We start from the raw sequence: 17,774 nt of genomic DNA, 5'->3' as shown, positions 1-17,774 counted from the left end.
GGGGGCATGGAACGCGGTGTGTGGCGTCGTAGTGTGGGACCGGGTGGCTTGCATGTGGCGGTGTGGCAGCGCAGGTGGGCGAGTGACTGCGTGTGGCTGTGTAGAAATAAATGACTGTCAGGGTGACTTGTGTGGGACGGGAGTGTAAGCAGGATGGCTGTGTGTGTGACAGTGGGTCACTGTGTGTCGGCTTGTGAATGCATGCGAGGCTGTCAGGGGGACGTGGGTGTGTGTCACTGTGACATCGTGTGAGTGACTGTCGGGGTGACTTCTGCCTGTGATCCCAACAACTCTGGGCGTGAGTGTCACCGCCAAGGGATCGGCGTGAGTGGCATGTGCCCGTCGGCGGGGCTGATGGGTGCGTGTCCCCGCGCGTCGGCACCGCCGGCATCTCCCCGCGTGTGTCCCCGAGAGCGCCCGCGTCCCGAGCCGCTGTGGTACTGCTGCCCGCGCTCCAGCCCGGGGCGCTCTGGCTTGGCTCTGGGTCCGAAGGCGCGGGCAGGCCCCGCCCTCCCGGGCCCCCACCCCGCCCCCGCCTACCTTGCCGCAGTGGTAATAGTCCAGGGGCGCCAGGCTGGCCGGCTCGGCCCCGGGCCGCGCGCCCACGGCGGGCGCCGAGGGGTACAGGCGGACGTCCATGGCGGGCGCGGCGGCGGCGGCGGCTCCCGCGGGTAGTGCCTGGGCGGGCGGCGGGTGGGAGCCAGTGTGCGAGCCAGTGTGCGAGCTAGTGTGGGAGCGCGGGGGGCGGGCCGGGGGCGGCGCCCGGCGGAGCGCCCCGCCCCCGCCCGCCAGCGCGCGCTATTGTTCCGGCCTCGGGCGCCGCGGAGGGCCTGGGGCCCGGACTCGGGTGAGGAGGTTCCTCCCGCGGGCCAGGCAGACGCCGGGTCCCCCGCCTGGCTCTCCGCCCCCGGGGGTTCCGGAGGGTTGCGCGCCGGTCCAGACGGCCCTTTCCCGTCCCGCCTTCCGCCACCAAGGGTGAAGGGAGGGAGAAGCCTGTACGACACCCCTCCCCAGAAGTGGGACACTCCCCGCCCTAGATATTTAGGGCGTCGCTGAGCCCTAAATGTGGCGGAAGGGAAGGCACACTTTCGGAGATGGGTGCTGCCTTACCCCGGGGCTGCGGCCTAGAGCCCGAGGCAGACGTTAGGATGTTCTCCCTCCGTGTCCCACTGATCTGAGTCACTGCGAGAGTGGCCCTGGAGGATTGCTGCTTAAATTCTCACTTTACATATGAGGAAACTGAGGCAAGGACTTGTGGCGTCGGTAATGGAGTGGGCTCCGCTGCCCCCAGAGGATCTAGGACTGAAACCACCCGGAGAAGGCAGAAGGATCCTTCTCCCTTTAATGACAGAGGGCCATAGAAATAGCCAGAAAGTGAAGTTCTGGGGAAGAGTCCAGAATCTGCCACCCCCATCACCACGAACACCACCACCACCATGGTCTTCTGGAGTGAGAGAAGAATGGAAATGAGATGGCTCCCATGGTGGGACAGAGAGGTGACTGAAACAGTCTCCCCCGCCACACACACACACACACACACACACACACACACACACACACACACACACATAAAAAAAGCCCCCTAACTCCTCACATCACCTGCTGGCAGCTGGTCTGTTGCTCCTCCCCTTCCCATCTAAGAACTGTCTACTCTAACAGTCTCTACTCCCTCACCTCCCACTGACTGGGCACCACTGCCCTCTGCCTTCCTGACTCTGGCACACTGAGGATGCCCTGCTGGGAAGGGCGCAAGGCCAGGAGGCAGAAGTGAATTAGAATGGGATTCTTGGGTGGCAGCAGGACATGAGATGCTATCTGGAAAAAAGGGAGTGAGCCCCTTGCCCACCCAAGAACCAGTTTAGAAGTTAGCTCCCAACTGCAATTTGGGCTTTGCTGGTCCTGGCTTCAAGCTAGGACCACTATTTGTGACCATAAAGATCCCCTAATAGAAGACAGGTGTGGGAAACAGGCTTTCACTAAAGGTTTGGGAACAACAGAAGGAAATTAAAGCTCAGAAAGGAAAGGACTTCTAAATAAATTTCAGCAGTCATTTTTTCTAGAATTCATTGCCATATCTCATTAGAAGGAATTTCCCACTGGCCTCTCTCCTTTTTTCCATCTGGACATCCAACTGACCCAGCAGTATTTATTGAAAAGATCACCTTTCCTCCCACTTCTCTGCAGTGTTAATTTTGTCATAAATCAGGGAGTCCATGTGTGCATTGGACAGTTTCTGAATTTTCTCGTCTGTTCCATTAGCCTATTTGTCTCTCACTGTGCCATTATCAGTCTGAATTTCTATAGTTTTATAATAAGTCTTAATGTCCCATAGCATGAATCTACCCACTTTTATCTTCAGGAGTGCCTTGACTGTTCTTGACATTTGCATTTGCACCTTGAATCTTTGGATCAATTTGGGTAAAACTGACATTGTCAACATTGTCTTCCTATCCATAAACATGGTATGTCCCTTCATTTATTTAGGTTTTTTTAAAAAATCATCTCAGCAATGTTTCGTAGTTTCCTATGTAGAGAATTCACACATCTTTTATTACTTTTAGTCCTGGGTATTTTATGTTTTTGACGCTATTGTCAATGGTTCTTTTATATATATATTTTTTAATTATCTGTTTGTTGCCAGTACAGTGTGGTAGTTTTAAAATAAGTCAGCAAATTCTTTGACATCCTCCAAAGGGGTGGAGTCTAACCCTTAAAAAGGGTTGGTCTTGGTGACTGGGTTTTAACAAATAGAATGTAGCAGAAGTGATGCTGTGTGGCTTCTGAGTCTAGGTGATGAAAGTTGATACATCTTTTGTCTGGCTCCCTCTTTTGGGACATTTGTCTTTGGAACCCTAAGCCACTGTGTAAGACATCCTCAGCTGCTGTGCTTTGAAGAAGTCTAAAGTAACCCACACAGAGAATCCATATGCAGAGACCTTGAAACTAAAGAAAAGAGAGGAAAATGCCTAGCCAGTCCCCTGCTGTTCCAGCTCCATCTACTACCTGACTGCAACCACATGAAAAACTCTGAAACATCCAGCTGAGTGCTTCCTGAATCCAAAACACACAGAAACCATGAGAGATAATAGACGATTATTGTTATTTTAACCCATGAAGTTTTGGAATGGTTTGTTACTCGGCAATATAGATCTGGAACATATTACATATAGAAGTAAATTTTTGTATAATGCCCTTGTATCCAGCAACACTGCCAAACTCACTTATTCTAACAATTTATCTGTAGATTGTTTGACTTTAAAAAAATATACCATATTCTATTTCATCTGTAAAAATGAGAGTTTTAGTTTTTCCTTTTCAATCCTTAAACATTTTCTTTTTCTTACCTTGTTGCACTGGCTAGTATTGCCAGTACATGTTGGAAAGAAGTAATAATAGCAGGCATCCTTGTCTCATTCCTGATCTCAGAAGGAAAGCTATCAATATTTCACCATTTATTATAGTGCCTGCTGTAGTTTTTTGCTTGCTTTTTTGTTTAATTTCATTTTGTTTTTTGTAGATACCTCTGTTGTGGGTTGAGGAGGTCAATCTTTACAGCAATCCTCTGAGTCAAGAAATAAGACTGCTGTGGCCATTTTACAGACAAGAAGTATGAAGCCCAGGGAGGAATCTTCAACATCACAGTGTTAGTATCAGGACTAATCAGCAGTACCTAAGTCCAGAATCCCACCTGGAGCACTTCCCACAGCCCATATTTCCACAGTCTTGGTCTCACTAGCTCTGGCCAGGGCTGCAGAACAGCCACCAGAGTATGGAGGTCCATGTGCAGTGGGTCAACTTCAGGAAGCAATTTGGCTTCCCTGGGGTCTGCCAACAGCAGCAAACACCAACCCTGTCAGTCACCTATGTCCACTCCCTTCCCTGAGGGGAGGTCAGCACCAAAGAGATCTCTGGGAAGTCTGGTAGTGGATCCCAGCAAGGAAGCCACGCAGACCCCAAAGCTTGGGCTTGCCCTTTTTTGTGGGAATTGATCAGATAGGAAGTTGATGACTCATTTCCCTCAAAGGAACACCTCAGCCTCATTTTTTGTTCTCAGGACAGGAGTGGGGTTTCTCTTCCTCTTGACATCAGGTGCAGTCTGGGAGAGGGGAGTCTCACAGCTGGTTCAAGCCAGGTTAGTCATGCCCTACCTGCAGTAATCCAGTCTGGGGACCCAGAGTACCTGCTTATGCATCTTCCAGTTCTCAGTGTCTGATATCATAAATAGCTGAGATATCAGAATATGGATGTGTTGTAACATACTTTATTATTATTTAGCTCTGGTAAGGAAAATGGATCAGGAAACAATTGCCATTGGAAAGATAGTTTGTTACTCACAGTTCCCAAGAGGAGAGGCGTGCCATGCCGTAGGGGCCACATGGGGAAGCACCAGGGTCAGTTAGGAGGCACGGGGAGAGGGAATAATTGTAGGCAAGAACATTTATTGTGGGTTCCATGTAAAGGAACAGGCAAAGCAGCATAAACAAATGTAGGATTGGCTAGTTTGAATCATTCCCTTAAGGACGCATGGTAGAAATGTACTTCCCCACCCACTTGTGCTTAGGTAGGACCTTGTGACTTACTTTAGCCAAGGAACATGAACAGAAGTGGTGTGTGTCACTTCCAGGTGGGGGATTTACGGGTCTAGGCATACTTAACCTTATTCTCTTTTCCCTCCACCATGAAAACCCTAACAAATTCCAACTTATTCACTAAAACCCAGTAGAAGTAATACCTCTTTGGTGAAGCCTTCTCCAAGAATCCAACTCATTGCTCCAATTTGCTGCTCCAACAACTGTCTGCACACAGGACTGTTAGTGTAGATTTCACCGAACCGTAATAACGCATTTGCCCTATGAGTATCTCCAGGGCAGGGATGATGGCTCACTCATCTTGTTGCCTCCAGTGACTAATACAGGATGGATGTTTCCTGCCCACTTCCAGGGGAGGTACAGTTTTCAAGGGACTTCCTATCTACACACACATGCACACCCTCAGGAAGAAGAAGCCACTGAATTGTCCAGATTCCAGGGAACAGATGGGCTACATTTGCCAGTGAGAGGAGTCACAATTTAGCACATGTGGGTGACTCCTGGCAGTATCTGCTCCTCTGTCTCTTCCCTCCCAGTGGCCAGTGTGCATAAGATCTGACTCAGGCTTAGATGTGATGGGATATGTCAAGCTCAATTGGGGTGTGGAAAAAAGAGGTCCCCAGGGAAAAGCTCACCTCTCTTAGTTGGGGTCTTCCAAAAGCTAATTCTGAGGCAAGAATCCTAGTGCAAGTTGTTTATTGGAGAGTGATCCCAGGACACACAGGTAGGGGGTAGAAAAGTGATCTCAGCAAAGAAAGACAGTCAGTAATGGGCACATTATCATGCAAATTACCACTGTAGGCAACTGGAGCCTCACTCCACTGGGGAGTTCTGGAGAACCATGTGGAACACTACCTCAGAGTTATCCCACTTGACGGGCAAGTATTTGGAGCCTTTATCCACCAACTCCTCACAGCCTTGGTTAGAGGCTGCTCTCAGAGAGCATTAACTCCAGGGCAGTTCAGCCCGGCAAGGAGAATGGGGTTCTGTCAACCAGAGAAAGCCATTAGACAAGGAGATGCAGGTACCAGCAGCCACAAGTTGGGGCTTCATGCACTGGAATGGTGAGGTTTGTGGGGATGTGGGCAGAGCCCCGGTAGTGTCTGCCACAGGGCTCAAGTCCACCTAATAACAGAGCAGAACTCTGCTTTCTTTAGGCACTCTCACTCCGTGTGTGTGTGTGTGTGTGTGTGTACTCTCCGTGTGTGTGTTTATGTGTGTGTGTGTGTTTGCACGTGCACGCACGCACCTCCTTCAGGAACTTGGTTGAGGTGGGTGGCTATTGTCTGGTTCATCAGTTGGGCATTCTTGGGGCCCTAACCATTGTACCCCCTCAACAGCATTCCAACCTGTCCATTATTTCTGACAACTGGCCAAGTCAGCCCACAACTTCCACTCAAAATGTCTGCTGGACAAAAGATCAAATGAACCGATGCACATGTGGCAGAGACTTTAGCACAGGATAATTCACTTAGGCCCTTCATATAAGAACACTGAGACACCAAAGGCTCTGAGTTCAAGTCCTAAGCTCTGCTCAACTCCCTGTTTTGCCTTACCCAAGTCAATGTACCCCTTTGAGCCTCAGTTTCCACTTCTGCAAAATGGGAAGGTAGTGCCTTCTCCACGGGTTTGTTATGAGAAGCAATGAGGAAATAGATAGCAAAGCACTTCTAAAACTCTGAAGCACTATTAAATTGTGAGTCGTTGTTATTAAACCATGTTTACCTAGTCAACTGCTCTAAAGTCCCCTCACAAAAGGAGGGGACTTCTCCCTGATGTCCCACCCATGAATCGCTCTCCAGCTTTCCAGAGGGGCAGTGCCAAGGTCCATCTGGGAGACTTTACACTCTTTGGACTTTCTTGGGGAGAGGAAGTGGGGGCTGGGAGGAAAGAGGGAGGGTGCAGAATCCTTGGGAGATGACTGAAGTTCATGGAGCCCTGCTGTGGGAACCAGCACATTATCTTTTGGCATCCCCTCACCAGCCTTCATGATGGGCATTATTATCAAAGCACTTTTTTGTTGTTGTTTTTTGCGGTACGCGGGCCTCTCACTGTTGTGGCCTCTCCCCTTGCGGAGCACAGGCTCCGGACGCGCAGGCTCAGCGGCCAGGGCTCACGGGCCCAGCCACTCCGTGGCATGTGGGATCTTCCCGGACCGGGGCACGAAGCCGTGTCCCCTGCATCGGCAGGCGGACTCTCAATCACTGCGCCACCAGGGAAGCCCTATCAAAGCACTTTTTACAAATGAGGAAACTGAGACTTAGAAAAAAGTCCCTGAACCTCAGACGTGCATGAGAACTTCATGGAGCTGGGATGCATACCTGAAATCCATGCACCTTCTGCAACAACACACTACACTTGAGTTTAAATGACATCATGCAGATTGTCTTACAATACAAAAAGCTTGTAATGAATGAGCCATCTAGAACATATCCCCTGAGAGCTCGCAAGGTTTCCTTACCCTTGTCTGCCATGTACGCACCTGTATATTAGTGTGTGCTAGTTACAGAAGGAAAGAAATCAGAAAAGTTAAATGTGAATGAACCCCACTCAGAAAAGAAATAAGATAAATAACCATGTGCTGCTCTCTAAGGGGAAATTAAAAGAAGCTCTAGTAACTGCTAAGAAGTACTGAGTGCCAGATGTGTGCCAGGCACTATGCTAAATGCTGTACATCTCTTACCTCTAATAATCTTGACAACAACTCCATGAGGTAGGTACTACTCTTATCCCTATTTTACAAGTGAGGAAACTGAGGCACAGAGAGGCCAAGTAACTTACCTGTAGTTAGTACATAGTGTAGCCAGTGTAGCCAGGATTTTCAACTAACTAGTTTGGCTCCAAAGTCCACACTCATAACCACTAGACCTTACTACATCTCTCTAATCTTACATATAAATTTCAGCTTATGCAAAAAGAAAACCCTGTTAGTGTTTTGATTTGAATTATATTTAGTTATTAAATTAACTTGGGGAGAATTGAGGGGTTTTTTGATAAAAAGTCTTTCAATCCTTTGAGATTTTATAAATATGTATATAAAGGAACAATATTAAAGTTGTGGATGAATATCTTGTGTCAACAAAACTAACTAAACTCTCTTATTTGTTCTAATAGTTTTTTGGTAGATTCTCTTGGATTTTCTGCATGAATGGTCATATTATCTGCAGAAAGAGAAGCGGGGGGAGACTGATTCTGCTCTTCCATTCCAATCATCTTACTACTTGTTTCTTTGTCTTTTCTTATTTCATTGTCCAGCACCTCTAGAATCAATGTTAAATAGAAGTGTTGATATCAGGAATTCTTGCCTTGTTCCTTACTTCAATAAGAAAACTGATTACAGTTCACCTTTAAGCTATTAAGATATTAACTGTAAACTTTTGGTGATACTCTTTATCAATTAAAAAAGTTTCTTTTTCTTCATATTCTGCTAAGAGATTTTTCTGGGGAGCATGAATTAGTAGTAGTTTATAATATTTTTTAGCATATATTAAAATAATCATCTGGACTTTATCTTCTAACCTACTAATGTTGTAAATTATATTAATAGATATTTTCATGGTGAACCATCCTTGAATTCCTGGGATAGTTGTTGGAACTTCTATTCAGTCATAATTCATTTTTTAATACACTGCTAAATCCATTTGCATTACTTCATTTAGAATTTTTTACATCTATGTTAGTAATTGAAATTGGTCTTAAATTTTTTGTACTGTTATTGCCAAGCTTTGCATGCCAAGGTTATACTCATTTTGTCTAATGAGTTGAGGAAGCATTTTGGTAACTGATTCAACTGCTTAAATTATAATTAGATCATTATGTCATATTTTTCTTCAGTAAATGTTGGTAAATTATACTTTTCTAGAAAGTTGTTCATTTTCTCTAACTTTACAAATGTATTAGTGTAAAGGTGTTTTTAGTCTTATGGCTTTAAGAACTCTTCCGTATCTATTATCTATACTTTTTCTTTATCATACTCAAGGTTTGTCTTTGTCATTAGACTATATTTTTCCATATTACATATTTTCTATTTTCTGTATTCTCCTCTAATCTACAAATTTTTATAGCAACTGGGTAAAAAATCAATACTTTTAAAAACAAAGGTAATTACAAATTACCTGGCACTTAGAAAGTATTTGGCAAATATTAGTAAGGGTAATATATGAAAAATATTTTTGATCACATGCCAGAGACTAGAGATTGAACCATGATCAAGACATAATTTGTGCCCTCAAGGAGCTCACAGCTGAATTGGGAAGACAAACAAATAGTCAATTAAATACAGTGTAGTAAACATAATAGAGGTGAGAAAAAATAGAATGGGAACACAAACGAGGACTTCCTGAAGGAGGTAATGCTGAGCTGGGCACTGTAGGGTACTGAGGAGTTAGTCAGGTGAAGAGATGGGTATCTCTTGGCCCTAACCTTAGGCCCATCTTCAGTTGACTCAGCTCTCGGCAGGAGTGGGCTGCCTGGACTCAGGAATCTGTGATCTTAAGTCTCCTTCATTTCCACAAGAGAATGTCTGCTAATATTTCCCCCTTCTAAGGATAACAAGGCTCCACTTTGGACCCAGACACCCCTCTGGCCTATATTCTCCATCACCTGTAGTAGCCTCAGTGATGTACAGGCTTGGGCAAAGAAGAATAAAGATAGAGTTCATTGGTACTTCTCACCTTGAAGAAGATATCTGACTATTTGTTTGTCTGTCTTCCCATGAGGGAAATTTCTAGCATGATCCTAACGTTCTGTATCTTGATAAAGGTTTGGGTCACACAGGCGGATGCCGTTGTCAAAACTCAGAGAACGTACATTTAAGATTTGTACATTTGGGACCTCCCTGGTGGTGCAGTGGTTAAGAATCCGCCTGCCAGTGCAGGGGACACATGTTCAAGCCCTGATCTGGGAAGATCCCACATGCCGCAGAGCAACAAAGCCCGTGTGCCACAACTACTGAGCCTGTGCTCTAGAGCCCGCGAGCCACAACTACTGAGCCCACATGCCACAACTACTGAAGCCCGTGTGCCTAGAGTCTGTGCTCCACAACAAGAGAAGCCACAGCAATGAGAAGCCCATACATCGCAACGAAGAGTAGCCCCCGCTTGGCCGCAACTAGAGAAAGCCCGTGTGCAGCAATAAAGACCTAATGCAGACAAAAATAAATTAATTAATTTAAAAAAAGCTTTGTACATTTAATTCATGTAAATTTCAAATCAAAAGAAAAAATGTAAACAAATACTGGACTCTAAATAATTACACGCATGCTGATGTATTTTAGGGAAGTTAAAGGATGTCTGCATTTGAAATGTGTCCAAAAAATAAGAAGGATTAATGGATGGGTAGAGAAATGGATAGATGAATAAATATGCAATAAAGCCAGAAAAAGTAAAACGTTAATGGCCAAATCCAGGTGGTGGATATACAGGTGTTCACTGTAATATTCCTTCAGTGTTGTTTATTAAAGTGTGATAATAAAGTGCTAAAGGAAAATACCCTGTATATTGTGGTAGCAATTGTTTAAAGACATATTTTCTGCTTGACACGTTGCCTGCATCCTGCTATTTATGAAGCTTTCCCCTTTAAAAGAATGGAGAGAGAGAGAGAGAGAGAGAGAGAGAGAGAGCACTTCCTCTCTCTCTTCCTTCCTTCCCTCCCTTCCTCCCTCATTTCATCCTGGAAATAGCAACTAAGCACCAGCACTGGGTTAGCAGCAAATCCCTCTCAAGTCCCCCTCCTCTACCAAGCCCTGCTCACCCCCTTTGCATCCCCCCACCCCAGCTCCTGGTCTGGCATGCAGCAGATCATACAGGACCATCTAGGGAATGCAGAGACAGAGACAGAGAAAAAGTGTCCTGTGTCCAGCAGGTAGAATTCTAGATGATTTTTTTCAAACTTTTTTTAATGGTGTCAGATTGCCTTTTGGATAAGAACACACAGGTCGCCTAGGGGCCCCAATGATGCTGTCAACAAGGCTTTTCACCCATTGAGGGAGGAGGAACCAGCATGCTGACTTGCAGTGATGTTTGTTGGCTTGGCTACGCGTTTATTGTTGGCTTATTTATTTTTTCTTTTGTTTGCCATGTGGTTCCTTTAAAATATCCAGAGAAGGAAACCACTACACATAAAGAAATTTGAATTTTTGAATGCCCGCTTCCCATCTGAAATGTCACTTGCACGTTAAGTCTCTGTCCCTGTGTTGCTGTGGCAACCTCGGCAGCACTCTTTGCCCGGGGTGACAAAGGGGCCCTTTGTTAGCCGGGAGGCCAGGTCTGGGTGCAGGGACATCCTATTCAGCCCATCGTAACAAAGGAGCACACGTCCCCCTCTCTGAGCAGGGCAGCCGCCGGCCCGATTATGCCTGCACTGTTGACAACCTTCCATGGGGAGACCGGGAAAAGAAGTCCCCTATTATTGGCATCTTTGAGCCAAAGTTGTTTTTTTTTTTCCTTTTTCTCTCTCTGTGCTGCTTGCTGTACAAAAACCCCTGCAAAGGGCCCCATTCATGCTCTTGCAGAGAAAAATACCAATTGTGAGGCCTCCCTGGAAGAGGGATGAGGCTCCCAATCTTAATTGAATCTCCTAAACTTGGTTATTAAAATGGCAACTCCAGTAGCAGCGGGTGAGAAGATGGTTCTTCAAATTTTAGCAAGCAGCCTGGCTCTGGCCCAGAAAGAAGTCCTGGCCGCCCCTGGATCTGGAGTGACCTCTGTACCCAAGAGCAGGGGGCTTGTGCCAAGGGCAGCCCCCCACCACGTACTCTGATCAGATCTGGGGCTCCAGTGTCATCCAGCCTTGGACTTTCCTCCTCCCTCAAAGTTGAAACACCCGGGAGGAGGTGGGGTGGGCACGGCCCAGGGAGATGGCTGAACTGCCCTGTGAGAGTAGGCTGGGAGCCCAGCATCCTGACTTCCAGGCCCAGGCTCTTCGGGGTCACTGGTGGGTGGAGGACAGTCCCAGGCCAAGGCTACAGCCCGTGGCCCTCCTTCTGCTTCCAGAGCCATGGGCTCTACCTGCAGATTAGGATCATTTGAGGCCCTTTTCCATTTCCTCTATCACTGTTCCCACCAGAATCGTCTTTCACATTCCTCTTTCTGATCCAGTGATGTATGTAGAAGCTAAGACTGGGGGGCTCCAGCAGAGCCAGAACTGGTGTCTGTCTTATTCACTATGCACCAGGGGCCAGCACAGAGCCTGGTGCACAAGGTGTACTCTGAAAGTACTTGTTGAACCAGTGAATCAAGAATGAGTGAATCTCTCAGTATGGACTCATTTCATTGTACCAACCACTCCTTGAGGTTGAAGCCATTTTCCTCATTTAATTCCATTCCTGCTGTCCTCTGTTGTAAGGTCCAGGGCTGGAGCAGGCTACCCAGATGACAGATGTGCTCCCGCCCAGAGGGGCTGCATTCAGACAGTTATGTGTGCAGACCCTGCAGTCGGGGACAGTGAGTGCCTAATGAGGGGGTGACCCCGGAGCTGCAGGAAGCAAGAAGGGAGGATGCAAGGGGTACAGAAAGACTTCCAGGCTGAGGACACTCCCAAACAAAAGAATGACCAGAGCCGGCTGAGCAAAGAAGAATGCTGTGTTCAGATGCAACAGCAAAAGGAAGGCAGAGTGGTATGTAGCAGCCCATGATGGGCAATAGCCCCGTGAAGCTGGCTGTCGGTAGACAGTACAGAGCATGGCAGAGAGGCCTGGATACAGCTGGAGAGGCAAAGTCAGAGGGAGGACCCTATGAGCCAGGCTTAGGAGCTCACAGCCAAGGTGACCGTGGACAGTTGCATACATTGTGTACTGTGTAAAGGGGGTGAGTAGAGTTGAAATCCAGCCTGCATTCTGCTGGCCAAGCCCTGTGGTCATGGCTGAATCCTTCCAGTTAAAAAGGCAGCAAGGTCAGTTTGCAAAAACATCAGTTACTCAGATGCCTGTTCCCAAGGGTGGGCAGCTGTGTCCTGAGTCTTCAGGCAGTGTTTATTGGGGGGAGGGGCTGCCAAGTCCAAAGGGAGGCCAGGCAAAAATCCGGATGAATTAGCAGGTCCTGCAGAATCATCCGGGGCTACCTGCGTTGCCAGGGATGTCTGAACATGCACCCTCCGGTCCACCCAAATTTTCCAGCCTTCCACAACAAGGGGTGAAGGCATTTGCAAAGGAACCGTGGAAACTCTCAGCCTCAGAGTCAATTCTGAATTAAGAGAGAAAGGAAGGCGGGAGGAGACAGAGTGTGAAAAAGGGCGGAGGTTCCGGTTTTTGAGGTCTCCATGGGATGGGGCTAGAGGAACTGTGAGAAGGCTGAGGATGGTATAATGAGGCCTGCAAGTTGAAGGTTTTAATTTAATGTGGGGGAGTGGCAGTACTAAGGGAGAGACAGTCTCTAGGGTGTGTCCTCAGCAGTGAGGATGGGCTGGCCTTCAGAGAGAAGGGTAAGTCCAGGACAAGAAGACGGGGTGGTAGGCTGGATCCCAAGGCGGGAGAATGAAGCCTCAGGCCAGCAGCTAGACTTGGGGGTAAGAGGCAACCAGACCATGACCTCCTCAAGGAAGGGCAGGGGTGGAATCTGCCTTGTGTCCCAGGTGCCCAGCCCTGCTTCTCGCACATGGTACATGAGCGATAAATATTTGTTCAATCAATGACCGAATTGATAACAGCAGTGATCCAGATATTCTGAATGGCATCTGTGAATGTCTGAGAGGTTTGGAAGGGAAGGAAGCAGGGGAGGGTGTGCCAGAGGAGAGGAGTACGCAGAGAGGGTGCCTCTTTTAGGGTAACATTAGCTGCTGTAACAAATAACCCCCCAATTTCAGTGGTTTAACCTCACTGCAGAGTCCAATCTAGTTGTTACTCTTTGGTTGACAGCTTTACTCCATGTGTGATTCGGGGATCCAGGCTTCCTCTCTCTTGGGCTCCACCCTCCCCCAGGGCCTTGGAGTTCTTTGCATTGAACTGGCAGATAAAGGCCAGGAGAGGGGAGAAGCCCCAGTTGCTTTGTACAAACCCCAACCAAGAAGTGACCTGTCACTTCTGCTCACCTTCCCTGGATGAGAACTAGTCTGTGGCTAACCCTAGATGCAAGGCACACTGGGACATGTAGTCCCTGCCTGGAAAAATGCCTCTTCAGAACAGTGTTACACCATGGGAGGGGCAGCACAGGTTTTTGGTTCAGTGGCATAGGAGGTGACAGGGATGTGAAGAAGGTGGGTACAGGTGTGTGGTCGTGGCCAAGGACAAGAGCTGCTGCCAAGTGAGCCTTGGACTGAGCTCTTGGCCTTGCTTGAGACTCTAACTGGAACATGCAGGTGAGTTGTACAGGGGTAGGGGTGGGATGTGACTCTCTCACATTTGATCCTCACTGAGTCTTGGGAAAGGGAGCTCTTCAGCTCATGACCCCTTCTTGACAGAAGAGGAAACAGGGTCCAACAGAGGACCTTGGGCAAAGTCAGAAGCCAGAACTGGAACCCAGGGCATCTGTTTCCCAGTCCTCGCTGGACCCATCTAGCGAGGTCCCATCTAGTGGACCCATCTAGTCCACTACATCTAAATCGATCCTCCAGAACACCACTGAGATTTTTGTGTCATTCCAGAAAGACATCCCAGCACATCATAATCTTTTTCCCAAGCTTCTAGAGAGCAGCCTGTGGCAGCTGGGGGGAGGGGCCTTTATTCTCAGGCCCTGTGGGTGGGGCTTGGCTAACTTCACCCTGCTGGGTCAGGGATTCTTCCATTATTGCCCAGCAACTCCATTACAAAGTATAGGAGCTTTGACCTTGTTTTAAACACTATCAACTCTGCTCTGTGTTCGTTAATTTCCCTTTGTCCTGAAGCTGGACCCAGACAAAAACATCTTTTCCATCAAAAATTCAAAAGGACCCTTACAACGTGACAGTGGATTAAATAACAGCATTTATGATAAAATCCCCCCACCCTCTTTTTTTGTTTTTTCTTTTCTTGGCCTAGCACCAAAAATCAAATGCCAAAAAGGCAACCCATCTCAGCTGCTTTGAAACAGGCTGTGTCAGTTCAAAGACTGTTTCACTTTGGACACTGTGTGACCCTGTGTGAGCCTCCTATGAAATTAATAAGCACAGGCAGATCGTCAGCCCTATACCCCAGTGCTCACCCCACGCCTGGCACACAGCAGGTTCAGTAAACTTAGGATGGAAACCCAAACCCTGGTTTTCTCTGACTCCCCCAGAAGGCAGCCAATTAGAGTTGGAGGAGAAACCCCTTACTCGTGGTTTTCCATTTTAAACCCAAGTGTTCTCACATTGCCTTAAAATGTATCAACGCAATGGCACCAGAGTATTCCCAGTACCCAGCTCCATGTGGATCACAGCAAACAATCAATAAATCTTCTTTGAATGAATGAACCAATTAAGTAATTAATGTCCCAAGATGGGCTTTCACTCATCACATTATTTCCTGAAACCAAGGACATGAGGGTACCTTTTCTTTAGCAAAGGGAAGTCACTGCAAATTGAAGGATTGGGATGTGCAGAATGACATCTCTGGGGCCTGTGGCACCCCCCCCGACCCCAAATCCTACCCGCCTAAGGCTTCCACCCCCAAATCTTCCTCTCCATTACTCCCCTCCTCCCTGCTGCTTACAATCTCCACCCTCAGACCCTGCACACCCTCCTTATTTCCCACCCACCTGTTCTAGCCTCTCACCCTCCAGCTCCGATGCCCAGCGTGGCCTCAAGTCCCCTGGGGTCAGCCTCTGAGGGAAAGAGGACTTACATGACTTCTCCTAATTCCCATCACTGCCCCTTGGTGGGGAGATAACGGGAGGGTCCAGGGGGGCCCTCTGGGTGGAGGAGTGGCGGAGTGGGGTTCTTTCAGCTCCTGGTACTTAGCAAGCTCCCCATGGCCCAGCCTGCCCACCTGGAAGCTATCCCACCTAACTGGGAATTCAGGGAGGCAGATACCTGCAGGAGGAGGGGTGGACAGAGTCTAAGGCTCTTTCCCTCTCCCCCAACCTAAGTATTTATTTAACCCTCAACTTTACTCCAATCTCAAAATTAATATTAATGCTATCAACCCTTTCTCTCATATATGTTTTTCAAGTTTTTCTTCCACATTGGTGTTTGTCTTTTACTTTCATGCGTTCTTTTGCTGTATAGAAATCTGTCCTCAAAAAAACAAAAACAAACAAAAGAAATCTGTCCTCTTGCAATTAAATCTGTCAATCTTTTCCTTTAGTTTCTCTAAAGATCACTAAAATGTTCTCTTGGGGTCTTTTTTTTTTATGCTGTATGGATTTAAGGATTGCTTTCTTTTTTTTTTTCTCTTCATCTCTGATTTATCTCTGAAGTTTATTTTGCAGTAAGACCCAAGGACAGTTTTTAGCTTAACTTTTTATCCCAATGGCTACGCAATTTAGATACGATTTAATAAATAATTCATCATTTCTTCCCCAAATGTGAAACACTGACTTCATTATGTGACAATAGCCACGGACCCTTGAGTCTATATCTACGCTCTGTGGCCCCTTTAATTAATTCATCACTCCCCATCCCTTTTACTTGCAACATGCTTAGGTAAATGGGTAAGGCGAGTCCCACTCACGCCTCCTTTTCAGGAAATGCCATTCTATTCTTTCATACCTACTGTTCCTGATTTATAATAATTGTTAAATTCCCATCAATTTGAGGGGGATTACCTTGAATGAAAGACTAATCTAAGAAGAACAGACATCCTTACTATACTAACTCTTCCTATCCAGAATAGGAAGTCCTATTAGGTACTTATTGTATTTATGAAAGTCCTATTTTATATCCTTGAGCGGAGATTCATTATTTTCTCCATATTAAACCATTTCCTGATCTTGTCTCCTGGAATCCTCCTGGATGCATGTTTTTTACTTGACTCCCAGGACACCACACTTTCCTACTTTTCCTCCTGCCTCCCAAATGGCTCCTTCATGGTATTTTTTGCTGGTTCCTCCTCTGCTCCCAGACCTCTTAACAATGGGCGCCGAAGCTCAGACTTAAATTCACAAGGATTCTCCCAAGTGAGTAATTCAGTGATAAATATCTTTGTGCAAATGGGTCTTCCCATGGTTTGAGTATTTTTCTCCTTATGATTCCTCACCAGTGGGGAGCGCTGAGCAAAAGAGCCATGGAGGGTGTGATTTCTTCTCATGTGAGTACTAACTACGGTTGCCTGGATTCTTGCATGGTTAACTTGGCTCAGTGCAGAGAGCTTTGGGAGACTGGGGTAAGAAAGTCACCTTGTCTTAGGGTTAAGCTTCCATGTTGACCTATGAGGATAGCAATCTCAATTTGAAATGCCAACGCAGGAGCTCTATTTAGAAGGAAATTGTGGTAGATTGCAAAAATCGCCCCTCCTCCACGTGTGGAAGAATGATCTCTGGACTAGTCAGTCCCGGGTTCGAAACTCAGCTCTTCTCTCTACTCACAGTGTGGCCTTGGGGAAAGTAACAACATCTTCTGAACCTCTGTTTCCTGCTCAGTAAAATGAAGACAATAGTATTTAGATGTTGTGGGTAATTGATTCATTTATTCATTCATTCGGCAAACATATATTGAGTGCCTGTCATACGCTTGGCGTTGTTTTAAACACTGGGAACCCAGCACTGATAAAACAGACAAAAACTCATGCCTTTGTGGAATTTACATCCTAGGAGAGGATAGACAATAACAAAATAAGCAAACTTATAAGAGCCAGTGTTAATGCTAAAAAGAAAAACAAAGAAAGGAAATGGAATGGCGCGAGGGTATTGCATCTGAGGCAGGAAGGACTCTTGTTAAGGTGACATTTGACTGGGGTGTGTCAAGGGTAGAAGAAGCAAGATCGTTTCCGTGCTACGGTGATTATTGAGAGAGGTGATGGTGGCTTAGGATGGAGTGGTGGCCATGAGGATGGTAAAGATATCTCACCCTTAGTGTAGTAGGACCAAAAGGTTCGGCCTGAGAAAGTATAAGAATTGAATTGCCATTGAGCTTGAGCATGGAGCAGGTGTAGGGGAGATCAGGAGTTCAGTTGGGACAAATTATATTGGAGAAGTCTGTTTACTTCTGGATGGAGAGAGCAGGCAGGTAGCTGGGTGTGTGGGTCTGAGCTCGTGGGAGTGGCCCAGACTAGCAATACAAGCTCAGGATTAAATAAGAAAATCAAATAAAGTGTTTGGACCCCTGTGAATCTTAGAAAGGAGACAGACAGGTCTATAC

At 46.8% G+C, this 17,774-nt stretch overlaps 1 protein-coding gene across 4 annotated transcripts in view; it reads right to left on the bottom strand.

Annotated features, from left to right (window-relative positions):
• Positions 1 to 639, bottom strand: part of TOX2 (TOX high mobility group box family member 2) — a gene marked incomplete at both ends in the record, with an annotated part of 131,476 nt that extends 130,837 nt beyond the window's left edge. For 2 of the 4 annotated variants that reach the window (XM_082857154.1, XM_082857157.1), the window contains one exon: positions 526 to 639. In XM_082857154.1, coding sequence (XP_082713280.1) covers positions 526 to 639 — 114 coding nt within the window. The remainder of the gene's footprint in view (positions 1 to 525) is intronic. The other 2 variants (XM_082857155.1, XM_082857158.1) reach the window with 1 other exon arrangement.
• Between the last annotated feature and the right edge of the window lie 17,135 nt (positions 640 to 17,774).

The sequence above is a fragment of the Leucopleurus acutus genome, assembly GCF_964270905.1.
Source record: "Leucopleurus acutus genome assembly, chromosome: 16".
Classification (NCBI taxonomy): Eukaryota; Metazoa; Chordata; class Mammalia; order Artiodactyla; family Delphinidae; genus Leucopleurus; species Leucopleurus acutus.
Note: the sequence above shows the minus strand (reverse complement) of the source record. Positions and strands in the feature narration are given on the sequence as shown.